The sequence below is a fragment of the Poecilia mexicana genome, unplaced genomic scaffold (genome assembly GCF_051168715.1).
Source record: "Poecilia mexicana isolate PSO_F unplaced genomic scaffold, ASM5116871v1 scaffold_5, whole genome shotgun sequence".
NCBI lineage: Eukaryota > Metazoa > Chordata > Actinopteri > Cyprinodontiformes > Poeciliidae > Poecilia > Poecilia mexicana.
In genome coordinates this window covers 25,156,027-25,170,952 of record NW_028263374.1, presented here as the reverse complement: position 1 = coordinate 25,170,952, position 14,926 = coordinate 25,156,027, and the positions used below count along the sequence as shown (strand labels likewise).

Here is a 14,926-nt window from a genome sequence, read left to right as displayed (position 1 = left end):
TGCAACATTTGGAGGAAACCTCTGTTTCATAAGGCTGATGAGGCCAAGGATGACTGGTGAAGAAAAAATATATATACCTGTCCTGTCTTAGCCATCATTTACATGTGAATATTTCAATATTATTTCATTCTATTCACCTTGCTTTATTGATTTTGTTCTTGACTGTAAGAATTCTTGACTAATTTGTGAGTAAAAGCAAAAACTTCCCCTTAAAGCCTGCAACAAAAACTAAAATTCTAAACATATCCAGACGTATTTTCCAAAATAAAGTGAATTACTAATTTTTAAAATTCAGCTTACGGATTTGGGGGAAACAATGTCATCAAAACTGAAAATTGCTTATGGGTTAGGGTCCTGTGGAGTTATATTTTTGTGAAAGTTATTTGTTTGAGTTTGGAGAAAAACAATAAACTATGAAAAAGTTTTCCATAACAGTATTAGAAACTTCCATAAGCAAACCAATACTTTTATTTTGAAAATCTCATTGCTTCTGTCTATAGTAACTGTGTTTGACTTGACCAACAGAGAGACTATTAGTCTTCAGTGGGAGGAGAATCATTTACACCGTGAGGAGCGTATTTACACACGTCGTTTCCACTCTAACGAAGTTGGACTGAGGTAGAGGCAGCTTTATCCGGATAATTTGTATCTCCCTGTTATGGAGGTTTTACTGGACACCCGCAGACAGAGAAAACTCCTCATCCTGTACCTATTTATTGGGACTGTTGCAGGTAAGTAATACGGCACCGGCGATTTGATATCTAGAAATAGATTTCAAATCTAAGAATAGATTTGATATTGCTGTACAAGCTATGTTGTCACCTATAAAAAGCAGTTTAGGTTTTATTTGCCTAATGTCATGGTTACTTTGACAAATAAGAAATTAAAAATAGCCTGGACTTTAACAACTACGTCTAAGTCACAGTCTTAAAACAGATTTTTCTTTTAAACGCCACATATATGTTTTAGAATTTTACGTTTTAAGATTAAGCATATTAGAAATTTATCAATTTTGCTTAGAGAGAAGGCTTAGAATATAAAACGTTCACAGTAGTTTAGGGTGTGTACTACTACTATTATTATTCAAAACACCTAAGCCACAGCATACGACAAATAGACAATGTAATACATATTTAAATCCCCATGGGGGAAAAAAACCTTTGACTTTTACCTAAATTACATCCTCATTTACATGCTGCCTCTGGAATTGTATGATGTGCATATTACATACAAATTACATGTTCATATTTTTTCCCGGTAATAAACCTCGTTGTGTTCACACAAAAATGCTAATTTATTATTTAGCATATTAGCTAAAAATAAAATATTTTGTAGAAGCATTTTAAAATTACCAAATATCAGAATAAGTTTTGTGTAGCCTGGTCATTGTCTTCCAACACAGTTGTTTCTAATCTCACTTCATTGCTTCATCAGGATTTTCTCCTATCAAAGTGGATTCCTCTGGAAGAATTTCTTCCGGGCCAATCAGTGAACAGAGGGAGAAGTTGTGAACAATGATATTTTCTGCCCTATTTTGGAATTGTAGTCTGCCTATAGTTTTAACAATGGCACCGGAGGAAGTGAACAGAGCCGTTATGTCCGTGTTTGCCACTTCCAAATATTGAATTAACATTAACAGTCCTCTAGTTCAGCTCAGCTGAGTTCCCCTCTTCACAGTATAGGATTGTTTACAGTGCTGGGCATTTCCGATAAGCCTCATAGAATAGAACTGGCGCATTACGTCATGGCCAAACGTAGCATGTGGGTAAAATTTAAAACTCAGGTCGAGTCCACACCTCAAGCAAGAAACCGTTTCTCAGTAGCTGAGAGTCCAGACTCTTTGTACAGAGTAAAGCAAAGTGTAGAACAAGGGGCTGATTTTTCTTAATTTTTATTTTTATTTTCTCCTAGCGGAATGTTCTAAACCTGAACCTGGAATGAACATGATTCTCACCGACGAATCTCTCCTAAAAAATGATTTCCCAGAGGGTTCTGAGGTCACATTACAGTGCAGCAATGGATATGAAAATGCAAGTGGCTCTGGGATCATGAACTGCATCGATAACAAGTGGACTGAGCCAGATCTCAACTGCAAGAGTGAGTCCTGTCTGACTGTCTTATTACATCTGATGAACACAGTATCCAATATGCTTTGTGGTCATCTTGTCTCTATATAATACTACACTTACGTCTGTTTTGTGTCCGTGTGTGTGTTTTTGTTTTTATATCAAAGAGAAAGACTGTGGTCTCCCTAAAGCAGAGCCACACATGGAATTTAATATCAGCCAGGGTACTCTGTTTGGTTCAGTGGTTAAAGTAACCTGTGAAGAAGGGTATGTATGATTCCACATATTTCAATTTTGTAATTATTTGCTTAAATGCCATGGTGTTATCTCAGAAAATCAAGTGCATGCCTTGACTTGGAGCAGTTTGACTAATAGGAGTGTTTTTGTTGATTGCTGCAATACCAGCATTTCTGCACCATACAACAATCTGATATTTGTCAAGATCTCCATTTGGACATGTACGCACATTTAAAAAAAATGTTTGTAAGAGGATATTTAGTTTAGTAAAAACCTGAGTGAAATGGTTTTTAAAACCTTTCTTGCGGCCACACCCTGTGAGGTAGTACTAACCTGTCTAGGAACGACACATACTGTTTCCCAATGGGTGCTAAACATAGGCGCTATCACCCTGTGACCCTGCATTGATAAGTAGATGTAAAAGATGGATGTGGATGTACACCGTATAATTTTATTTTATTACTTATATTCCTGATCTTACTGTTGCTGAAAATCAAAAATCATCTTCCATTTTTGACTTTCTAGCATCCACCTAAAAGTTTTTGGTGTCACCCAACGCTGACTGGTGTTTCATCCACTGTGAACAAAAGTCTGTCTCCATCTAGAAAAAAATTATGCTGCCCCCATATTTTACTCTGGATTCTTTTATTACGTGCTGTGTTTTTAAAACTTACTTCTTGGAATGTTGGCCCAGTAGTTTAAAATATGGTTTCATCGGCTCATACCACATTCTTCCATGAGGATTTTGGGATCATAGCCAATGTTATTTTTGGGAAGAAAGCTAGTCTACATCCTACTTAAAGGGAAGAGAATGACTCTATCTAAAAAGAATAAATTCAAAATATAAAATTAGTAGCCTAATTCTTAAAAATTAAGCCCTTCTCGCAAAGCTGAACTTTATTTAAGGTTCATCAGATTATATCATTCATTTTTATTTCTTTTGTCTTTATGCAGTTACCAGATCAGTGGATCAAGCTTCAAACACTGCCTTCCAAGAGGGTGGTTTGGAAAGGCATCATGTAACAGTAAGTGTTGTTCAGTTTGAGCTATTTTCTTTTTTTCTGCACAGTTGTTGCTATTACATGTTTGAACATGTAACAGCAATTTTCTTTTTCTCATTTTCTCAGTTGTTACTTGTTCCAAACCAACCGAAATGGAAAATGGCGAACATTCTTGGAAGAGTGACAATAAACCAGAATATCAACAAACTATACATTTCACATGTAAAGCAGGATACACCATGCTTGGGAATCAAACTATTCAGTGTACCAAAACCGGCAAATATGATTCTGAGCCTCCACAATGCATTGGTAAGTTCTTGTGTTTTATTTCAGGCTTCACAGAAGATTCATTAGCCAAGACAACATACAAACAGTTTGCAAATACATTTGTGAATAATGTAAACCATCTTTCAACTATTTGGTTTTTTTTTCACCACCGTATAAAACTGACAATGATTCATCCAGAAAGGAAACCTACTCTCATCATGACTAACTGTTCATTTTCACTTGTTTAATACGTTTTTGAAAAAAGTCTCTGGAATTCCAACATAATCAAAAAAAGCAAACGTTAGTATGAGTTCAAATGCAAATTGTTCCATAGAAGAGGCAAGCATACCTTTGTTCTTGACACACAGTGAAATTGTAAAAGAGGAGAATTTAGGATCCTACATTACATGCAGTAATGTGTAACAATAATAAAACAATGCTTTAATTTGTGGTTGTATTGCATAAAAAACCCACTTCAAGCCTTTCTAAGTTTGTTTACTTATAGCCTAGAAGAGCGGTCAAATAGTGGCAGCCTGGAATGCAATTCATTCCTCTGAAAGCCTTATTCATGGTTTGAAATATCTTCTGGGTTTGCAGTTGTTGTTGTGCTCAAACATGCTTTTTAACAAGCATTAAAGGTGTGTCACAAGACCATCTCTGTTTGCTCTTTCTCATTTTATCCAATTGTAAAACTAATATGAAATTAAATTAAATAAGTTTATTTTTAAGCTGAAGACAGTATACACACTTTACAGCAGAAGTTGCCAAGGGATCACCATGGAAACCTAGCACAATTGCCTGGCTTTCATGTTTGAGCGCTAAAGGATGTGGCCATTCTTTTCTATTTGCCCTTTTATGCCTGTGCTTATCCACTGTGGGTTCTGTACTAATTGGATCATCCATTCACTCCTAAACACGTCAGAGTGCTTTACCTCAAACTTACTAAGCACTAAACTGTTTGTCACTCATCATAATGTGTCTTGCTAACATATCATCCAAGTTCAGAGTGGCAGTAGTAACAGTTTTGAATATGAGGTTGCAACATAGATAGATACTTTCTATGAATAAAACCTACAATCAAATGCATGCTGCATGACTGTCAGTTGTAAAGTTTGCTGTGCATGTCAAATTAAAATGACCTGCATGTTGCACATCTAGTCTACGCAGAAGATATGAATTCAGGATGATCTCAGCTGAATGCTTATTTATAGGTTTGACCACAGAAGGCAAAATTACAACAAACATTATTACAACTGCTCCCACAACAACAGAACAAGGTATAGAATGCACAACAAATCTATTTTTCCACAGTTACATGTTTGCATTGTACATTGTGACATATTAACAACAGGATTTGTATAAAGTTCTGTGAAAAAGTGTTTGCCCCATGACAGATTTCTTTAAAACACTTAAGTATTTATAATAATCAAAAATATGAAGGAAAAGATCTGATCCAAACTAGCCTGGCCTTATAAGAGACTAGTAATTTTTCCCCTTATAAAATCATGAAATAATTGATATATTAACCACATTTTATAAAAATGTCACTCATCACATCCCAGTCCGATTACTTAAATAGAAACTAAATGCCAACATGAAGTAGGCTAAAATGATTTAAAAAAATAATAATAAAAAATTAACACACTATGACCTGATTTTTTTTCTTAGCTTGTAGTAAAACCCAAGCTAAAGATGAAACTTGGATTTTCCTACAAAAACAAATCATGTTTCTCCCTCGGAAGCTCGGAAGCTTTTGATCACAACTACTTTTTTGCCTGTACTTGATTATAGTGATCTGGTGTATGTGTGTGCTTTAAACAGCTGTCCTTAATTCCAGTGTATCACTGTAGATTGATATTTATCACTGGCTGTAGCTTTTGATCACAACTACTTTTTTGTCTGTACTTGATTATAGTGATCTGGTGTATGTGTGTGCTTTAAACAGCTGTCCTCAATTCCAGTGTATCACTGTAGATTGATATTTATCACTGGCTGTAGCTACCTCACCCAGTGTGATCTGTATTCTCAAGCTAGTATGTCTTCCTTGCATATCAGGTGATATACACACTGGACGACTCTGGCGTACAAGTCTCTTTTTGGCTTGTTTTCTCAGTATTTATGCATTCATTCGGAAAACAGAAACCGGTTTTGCCCTACGCACTAGTGGCAGTTTGCGTCTTTATCTTCTTCGTGTATAAACTGAAAACAGCCTTTTAGCATTTCTTTACCCTCTGCTTGAAACGCCTTGCAAGCTGAGCTGAAACTGACAGAACTTGTGTCACTGAACGCTTTTTGCAAAATTTAAAAACGAATGAGAATATTGGATATCATGTCAACAGTGGCTGTGTTTTTCAATCTTAAATTGCCACAGTTTTTTAAATTAGTGTTGTCACAACTACTGCCCATCATTGAGAAGTAACACAGACATATTACAGGATCAATGTAAGAGTTTTACGTATTGATATCAGGCCATTTAAAGGAAAATCAATTCAAATCAAATCAATTTTTAAAACCCAGCACTAGTGTACACCTGGCAACTGGCATTTAAAACAAATATGCCGACTGTGATGGAATAGAAACAGAGCTCTTGAAGAGGGCAAATACTTTTTCACAGTCTTATGTATCTTTTAAATTTACTCCTTCACAATAAACTGTCCCTCATTCAGCCTTAGATGATAATTATTTTTATGTAACAGAAACATCCACTGCTAATGGTATGACTGTCACACCAACTTTTCACAAAGCCACAACTGTCACAGCTAGACCATCCACAAATATCTCAACACTGAAACAAGGTACAGAAACATGTTCACTTGTAATCCTGCCTGCATATTTGTTGCATGGATGTTGAAAATCATTATTCTGATTGATTAAACACATTTATTTCATTCAAATTAGGAAATATATGATAACTGTACTAACTTTGTCATTTAAAGGTTACAGAATAAGATCATCTGAGGAAACTAATACTACACCCACTACTTCAAAAAAAGGTATCCACATTTTTCTTTTAAAAAGCTCTAAAATGTATTTTTAAGTCAAGCTGGTAGGCAATTTTTGAACATAAAATTTGTCTCAAGGTTTTTTTTATTGTTTTTTTTTTTGTATTTATTGTATGTGTTTGAGTATGACACCAGTAAAGGAAATTACATTACATTTCTAAGACAATGTAGAAGCTGCTGATCATAGCAAATTAAACCGGTCATACAAAGCTTATGTCATTAGCGAGTTTTTTAAAATTTAGTTTCCCCTTTAACGCCTTTACTGTAATAACATATGTCTTCCTCCTAAAACAATAACATTTTTTTTTATTTGCATTATTTGCATGTATTTGTTCTGAGACATTGTAAGTGTTGTTTTTCTCTCTCTCTTTTTTTTACTTTGGGGCTTTATATTGTTTTTATGGCAACACATTTCTCTTGCTCTTCCCTTTGTCAGTTCATAAATCAATTTCTTGCCAACTTTTTGCCATTTTGATTCCAACATATTTCTGTGTTTTACCTGTAAACATAAAACCACTTGACAACCAGCAGTTGGATATCAGTTTATTTATCTGTGTAGTAAAGTATTCTGATGAACTATAGAGCTAAATTCTCCTGTCTCACTTTATCTCACATTTAATTTAATTACATATTTTCTGAAAGTGTTATGTTACGGCCTGTTTCGAATGGTTGTGGTTTTGATAAAGTTGACTATTATGAAAAATGACATTGTGACCTCCTAGTGAAACTGTAATATTTCTGCTAGTACCTATTATTTATCCATTTCCTAACAGTGCACTCTATAGATCATAGAACATGACTTCACACTATTGGTTGTAAATCATCAGTAATCTACATAGAATTGCTTATGAACAGATCAAAACTGCAAAAGTACAACATGGTGAATTTTTGTGTGAAAACATTAGCAAAGAAAGATCCATAAAAGACAACTAAGTCTTAATATTTGCTGCCAAAAGTGTCCTGTTGATTTTTCATTGTAGTTTAATGTGTTACAAGCAGACATGATGGAGTAGTTTGATTTAGGGTTTATCAGAAAACACTTTGTGTTGTTTTTATACTTTGTTACTATTTATGTTATATTTCATTAGAGTTAGAATTAGTATTTTTTTATCAGTTCTCTTAAGCATTGTGAATCTTTATGTGTGTTGATGTTTAACCTTAAAGACTAAGGGTGCGTTCACACTGCAGCCTGAAGTGACTCAATTCTGATTTTTTTGACGTAATGCGACCTGTATCCGATCTTTTCATGGCAGTGTGAACAGCACAGGTCGGATTCTTTTTCGAATCTGACCCATATCCGATATGTATCCGATTCAAATGCGACCTAACGTCCAGGTCGCATTCATCCGAACTGAACGTCACTGTTTCTCAACAAATCTCACTATTATGCGTCCTAATACACGCAAGTGGGAAGAAAAACAACAACCATGACAGACTATATAAGGATTAAGTTGTTAATATGTTGCTCTGGCCGGATAACAACTTCAAATATGTAAGCTAAGCTCCACCGTTAGCCTCCATGTTTACTGAGCACTTCTTCTTTTTATGGCGGTTGGCAGAACACTTAGAATGCTGACGCTATTGCGCGCTCTACTGCGGTTTACACTGCGGAACACATACAGGTCGCATTTACTGGCAGTGTGAACGGCCCCGGCAAAGAAATCGGAATTGCCAAAAAATCGGAATTGAGTCACTTCAGGCTGCAGTGTGAACGCACCCTAAATCTGATCTTAACTGTAATGTTGTAAATCCACTAACAGCACTAATTTGTTCTTACAGAACAGAATATAGAGACTTTAAATATAAACAAAGATAAAGGTGAGTTATTTTTTTTAAATCCAAACATGCATTATCATTGGTTGGGCTTTAACATTATTTTGTCTGTCATTACAGGACATGCAGCTGTTATAATCAGTGTGGTGGTTGTTACAATAGGTAACATGGATTAAAGTGTCTGTTTGAATTTAATATTACTATTCTCTATGTCTGAAATGGAAAATTATAAAAAAGGTATATTTTGTTTCATTTTCTTCACAGTACTCTGCCTAGTTGGATTGTTTTTAAAGAAGTTTCTTATGAGAAGAAAAGGGTGAGTAATTTTATTTTATAATATTTATTAACAACTGCATGTCTTTATAATTCTTCTTTTTTATGCTAATGTTCCCCTTTGCATGTTCTGTCCCTTCAACCTCTGCATGTTCACATATAAATGCACAGTAAAGTTGACCACTTGATTCCATTATAAGCTATTAAATTCACTGAAAAGCACTGAAACAATGTACAAGCATTCATCTTCAGGAGTTATGTTATGTAGTGATTTAGTTGGTTTTTAATAAACCAATGTTAAAATGTCATATAGAGCTTTTAATGTCTCTAACCATTAAAACTCATTATGTCTTTTGTATTTACATTCAAACTCTCTCATAAATGTCATTTTTTGTTGAGTCATGAACTCTGACCTTCACTGAGGCAGGTGCACTGCAGATGCTTTGGATCAGTGGTTCCCAACCCTGGTGATCAAGACACGCCACCTTGCGTGTTTTAGATTTTTCCCTGCTTTCAGGAAAAAATTGAAAGTAGTTTGGAAAACTCCTGTGATTCAACCATTAATTTAAATCAGATGGGCTGACGCAAGGAAACACCTAAAAAGGGCAAAGTGTCTTGAAGACAAGGGTTGGGAAAGGGTTGCTTTTGATGTGCTCTTGCAGGAATTTAGCTTGTCGGCCACTTCTGCGAAACTTTAGCACCATGCCAGGTTTTGCATAGAAGGTAATGACTCTCTGATGAAGTCATAAAGTCTTAGAAATAGCTTTGAAACCTTTTCACAGGCTGAAGGATGTTCAGGAATTTTTTTGTCATCTGGTCTTGAAGTGAAGACAAAACACTCAGTTTAGACTGGGCAACACTCTCTGCTTTCTTCAAGGTTGCTAAACATTCTACTAATGTATAATCGGGTGAAAGGGGCCATTCATTCTGTCAAATCATACTGGATTTCAGTACTTTAATATTTTTCTCAAAAATATGTCTATTACAGTGACTAACATTTAATTCCCTGGAATGCTAATTACAAATGCATTAAAACTTTTTGTTTTTTTTAATAAATATTACAGCCCAATAATTCTCACACAAATTCCTTATTTGATGACACTATAGCTCATATGACACTGGAGAAGACCTGAAGCCGGAGTTATTACAGTTCCAAAGTCTTTAAGTGTCCTTCTTCATTCAGGTATCCATTTCATATGTATTTTCTGACCTAAGACCATCAGAATACCAAGCAATCCTGTTTAACTTGTTCATGAAATGTGAAGTATTGACATGAATCTCACACTGAAACAAGAAGAAACATCACTGTTGTCAGTTTTCTTTGTTCACCACTATGGAAAAGCAACTCTGATAAAACAGTTTCTCTTTGCTCTCTTGTCTCTGTTTTTAGATCTGTTGGAAATGGGCCCATCTGTTAGGACATCTACTGCAGATGAAGGATTGCCAAACTCTGAGTGCCTTACCAACAAGCATTGGACAAAACAAGTGGCTTTCATTTATAGTTTTATTTTTGCACTTTTAATAGAAGACCAAACCTATTGTAATACTATTGTATTGTGTCAAAGCTTAATATTTAGAAACACTTTTTATAGTCATTTTTGTAATTTGTCTAAGTAAGTTGTAAATATTTTTGTATGTACTATTTATGTTGTAAACCATTTTCTACATATGTTATAAATTATTTCAGTAATTTAAAGAACACACAGTTTAAAGTTCTTGGGAAAGCTTTATCCTTTGAGCTTCCAGGTTTTCCTGTTGTGTTCCATTTTATCACAACAGAGACATAATACAAGTTGTTCAGGAAGGACACAATGGAGTTAATTCAGTTTACAGTCTGCTTTGGAGGCTGGTGAAGATACTATCTGTTATTCGCCTCCTGACTTGTCTTTCTTTTCATAATTGTTTATTGTTCTCGGGTGGTTTTATCTACTCTGCAGAACAACAGAAATCCTTTTCCTTGAGAAAGATTCCAAAACATCACTGCAATGTAACATTTTCAGATAAAAAAAGGGGGAAAAAAGTCAAATTTTTAACAATAAAGTAATGTATATAAAAATGTACTGTTGTATGAATATGTAAAGGCGGAGATGTGAATCAAACACTCAAGTCCTTTTATAATCTCAGATCACGGGAAAACTATAGTTCAATCTGAAAAGACTCAGACGGACAAAAGGGGAACAATTAAAAGATTTAATGACAGGAATGAATAACAGTTCTTCGGCGCTCGGACCCCGGCAGCAAATTTGAGCTGAGATTTGATGTGAACTCGATGAACATCCCGATAACTGATTAGGGATGCTCTCCCCCCGGGGCCCGACACTGGTGGTGGTGGTCAGGAAAGGGTGCTATCCTAGAGAGCTGAAGGATGTGGGTGGAGAAGGGGAGGTGGTGGGTTGAACGCAGCTGGGAAGCGGCTGACGGCTTGGGTGTGGATCCTTTATGCAGAGCCTGACTGCTGATTGAACGCGCCGGGTGAGGTCCAGTGCTGAGGTCGGAGATGAGCATGACGTCGATGGGCGAATGGAGGGGGCGGAGTCTTCCAGTCTGAACTTCCGCTTTAGCTCCATAAGTGTACATTCAGGAATTTATTCCATGAATTCAAAATAATTACTGCCAGGACAGAACAGAACAGAACAGGACAGGACAGGACAAGACAGGACAGAACAGGATAAAGTTATTATCCTGTTGACTCTGTGGTCCCAAAAATTGGAAACCCCCACAGCAAAAACTGATGATTCTTCATTGCACTTCATGTACGAGGTCACTTTTTTTTTATTGTTGTTTTGGAACCCGCAGAGAATTTTTTGTTTTTTTCCGTTTCCCCATTCTAGTGGTTTCTTACTGCATCCTCTTCCTGTGCGAACCCAGGCATTCACATTTAATTACTTAAATACTTTATTGAATTACTGTGTGAAAAGGCATAGCCAAGCCACAAATATTGTAAGCATTCATTATATGAGCTCGATGCCTTGGTTAAGAGGACAGACAGTTTATTTCGATAGAGGGGTAGTGCCTCTCAAAGGCCATGACAACAGCAGCTCGGTACAAACTATCAGCAATCCTTCATTCACCTCCCAACACTCTAACCTATTCTCAGAGGTGCTTCTTGGACACAGTTTACGCACTTCCATTTGGTTTTGTTTTGTAGTAAATATGCAGATTGTAACAATTACTGATTACATAACATTCTGATTATCTAAGCTAGCAGTTCTTTGAGATTTCGTATTGACTACTACCCCAGGCGAAGAAACACTCACTGAGCATAAATAGATAGATGGTAACACAATGCACAATATGGAATAGTGGTGTAACACAATTTGTTCACTTATAATCCTCAGGGGTCTTCACAAAGTTTTCTGTGAGCAAATGGACACATGCAGACTCTATGAACTGATAAGGAGCTTTCTGCAAAGATTGCACTTTAATTTAGAAATGTCATATAAAAGAGGCTTCAATACATAGTAAGCCACACTAATTATTTACATTTGTAAAACAAATTAAAACTAAATATAATTTTCCAATGACTTAACAGTTGTGAACTATTTTGTGTTGGTCTCTTGTCTGAAATCCAAACGTTCCTGTCACAACTCCACTTACTTTCAAGGAGCATGGAGGGGGTGACAATGTGGTAATGTGAGGACTTCAGCAAGACTGGAAGGACCGAGAAACTAACCTTTGGAGCAAAACAAAAAATCTAAGCAACCAGTCAAAACCTAAGGGAGTTGTGTCTGTTACATGGCTGGCACAGGACCTAAGAAAACTTTGGGTTGAACCATTTTAGAACTGATTAAGATTATAAGTTAATCATACGACAGTCAAACACATACAAATCATAAAAACAACTGAATCCACTGTAACTAATATTTTAATGTCACCAGCTGGTGTTTATTAATCTTTCTTAAAGCCATGTAAGTAATTATTGTCTGGAGAATTGTTTAAAAATACATCAGAGGCCAGAAATGTTGGTCAGTATTGTAAACACTGTTAAAAACCAGACTACAAACAAACTTTTATAAGTTTAGACTGGTGATTTTAAGACACTGAACTGCAGGTAACAAGCAAAATTGTCTGCGTGCGCTATTTATTTATTTTTTTATAAAACCATTTAAGAATGGATAGAAAACCCAGTGCCTGTTGATTCTTGTGAACCGTCTGTGGAAGTGAACCCAGCAGAGAGTAATCAGAGGCCCTTTGTGTTGAGAATCACGCAGCCTAGTGTGAAGCAGACACGACCTTAACTTTGTCTGTCTGTGGATATAGTACAATGTGTAACAGTAGCGTACACATCTGTCCAAATATATTTCAGAATTTCAACCATCTGTACCACAAACATATTCTGATAGAGCATGTTTGTAGCTAGATACAAAGATTTGAAGAATGTGTAAGTTTGGCTTCTAGCTCAGATATGTTCTCTGTCTCTGCCTGAACTGTTAATCCATAAACTAATTGCTGCTGTTTATTATGTATTTTAACAAATGTTATGACAGTGGTACTTCCACTGGAAATCTTTACATGAAGAGCTCCACCTTGACTATTATTGGGTCTGGCTCTGTTAGCCAGCTTGTTCTGTCTAACTCGATCAGACCACAGCATGGTGCATTGTAGAGCAAACAACACAATGGTAAACAGTGCTTCACAGGATGTTGCCCATGAGTTCAGGTAATTGTTGAAATAAACACCCAGGTACTTAAAAGCCTCCACAACTTCAATGCCTGAGGCCTGAATGAGAAAGTGAAAAGGAATGTGAGACGGTTAGGAATGGGACAGAGGGAAGGGGGAAGTGGATTAACTATAAGTAAAGTGAGAGAGAAGCTGATGAAAAGAAAACTTCACTTCCTCCCAATGTATATTTTTTGCACAATATCTCTTTTGATTCTAAAGCATATCCCAGCACGTTGGGACTGTGCGTCACTAAACGTCTCCTTTTCAGTAACACCTATGACACATTCACCCACTACAGCTTTGATGCCAGTCTCTGTAGTTTGATTATCTGTCAGAACTTTTATCCTAAGAGGAAATGCATATAGTACAATATGAAAATAAGGTTTGCTAAAGGAGTTACTAGATTTCCACCAATTTTAAATGATTGAACAACTTATGAAAATGGGGTTTTAACTTCATTCAATATTTAAGATTGTTATTATCGCATATCAAAAATGTGTAATCTTATGGGTAGGTTTTCAGATCATCAAGTTACTACCATAAGGATAGTATTAAATAAGGTCTCAATACACAAGCTGTTCCATAAAATTAGTAGTAAGAGTAAGAGATTTGTGGCATTAATGCCATGTCAGCAGATCTTGAAGGGTGCAGTGCAACTTAGCTTGATGGTGATTCACATTGAGTCATTTGCTATATTAAGATTTTTAAATTTCCACCTTGCATGTAATTTCACTGAAATACCCTTTGCTTGGCAAACAATCCACCATTTGCAAGACTAGTACATCGGTTTCTCCATATTTCACCTTTCATAGCCTCTGAAATAATGCCAACATGTATTATTTATGATTAAGGATAGTGTTAAATAAGGTCTCAATAGTGTCTTTTTTTTTGCATGAACATAATAAGCTTTCTAGATCTGTTTTTACAGACTAAAAAGTATATTTTCAGATGTCCAATATTAGAACGATCCAGAGTGATATTTGGAACTTAGAAAAGTTTCCTCCCATATCAGCAACTTTTTTTCCTGCTGACTCGTCTCCTTTTCTTTCCAAAGTCGTTTTTTTCCGCTGCAGGGAGTGAAGTTCCATACCCGTCCAACTTGGCAGTTCCCCTCCTGTTAGCTGTTAGATACCATAAAATGCCTTCCAAAATACAACATTTTCAGGGAAAACACTTGTTCATTTGTTTACCACTACACTTCAATTCACATGTGAACTACAGAAATGTTAAAATATAAAATGCTGAGCTCACACTCCAATCAACAAGTTCCCACTTAACATCTGCCCTGTTTCCACTGAAATCTCATAAATCCCTATCCTGTTTGTGAAGAACAGGAAAGAATGTCAGTCCATCCTCTTTGTGGAAACCCTGAGATTGTTTCCTTCCCATTTACAGTAAAGCTTCCTCAATGGCTGTGGAAACACATTTATTTCTTCTCATATCCAAGCCTTATTTGGAAAATTTGGGTTTGTTTTCTACTATAGGTAATAAACTTGGTACACAAAGTAAAAACAGGAAATAATAAAAGACATTACAGGAGTAGAAATATTTTTAATGCTCTTCGGAAGTTTACTTGGTCTCACTCTTGACTTTAAAAAAGGGTTTCAGAATTCTGCGATTTAATAATGTTAATTTTGACCGGGGG

At 35.9% G+C, this 14,926-nt stretch overlaps 1 protein-coding gene across 4 annotated transcripts; it reads left to right on the top strand.

Annotated features, from left to right (window-relative positions):
- The first annotated feature begins 549 nt into the window (after positions 1–549).
- On the top strand, positions 550–10,677 carry im:7151449 (complement factor H). Of its 4 annotated transcripts, XM_014988200.2 has the most exons (13): positions 551–731; positions 1,912–2,097; positions 2,234–2,333; positions 3,258–3,328; positions 3,431–3,613; positions 4,783–4,848; positions 6,268–6,366; positions 6,508–6,564; positions 8,353–8,391; positions 8,467–8,508; positions 8,611–8,662; positions 9,727–9,802; positions 10,010–10,677. In XM_014988200.2, exons 1-12 carry the CDS (start codon positions 659–661, stop codon positions 9,782–9,784), a joined length of 1,026 nt encoding a protein of 341 aa, XP_014843686.2. In that variant the 5' UTR covers positions 551–658; the 3' UTR covers positions 9,785–9,802; positions 10,010–10,677. The 4 variants fall into 4 exon arrangements, with proteins under 4 accessions (XP_014843687.2, XP_014843686.2, XP_014843688.2 ...); XM_014988201.2 differs by lacking the exon at positions 9,727–9,802 and having other exon boundaries at positions 550–731; XM_014988202.2 differs by lacking the exon at positions 4,783–4,848 and having other exon boundaries at positions 552–731.
- Positions 10,678–14,926: the final 4,249 nt, after the last annotated feature.

Coding starts and splice junctions, on each gene's coding strand:
- im:7151449 (XM_014988200.2), top strand. CDS start 659: ATGGAGGTTTTACTGGACACCCGCAGACAGAGAAAACTCCTCATCCTG. Junction 3,329..3,430: donor TGGAAAGGCATCATGTAACA/GTAAGTGTTGTT, acceptor TCATTTTCTCAG/TTGTTACTTGTTCCAAACCA. Junction 8,663..9,726: donor TTTCTTATGAGAAGAAAAGG/GTGAGTAATTTT, acceptor ATGACACTATAG/CTCATATGACACTGGAGAAG.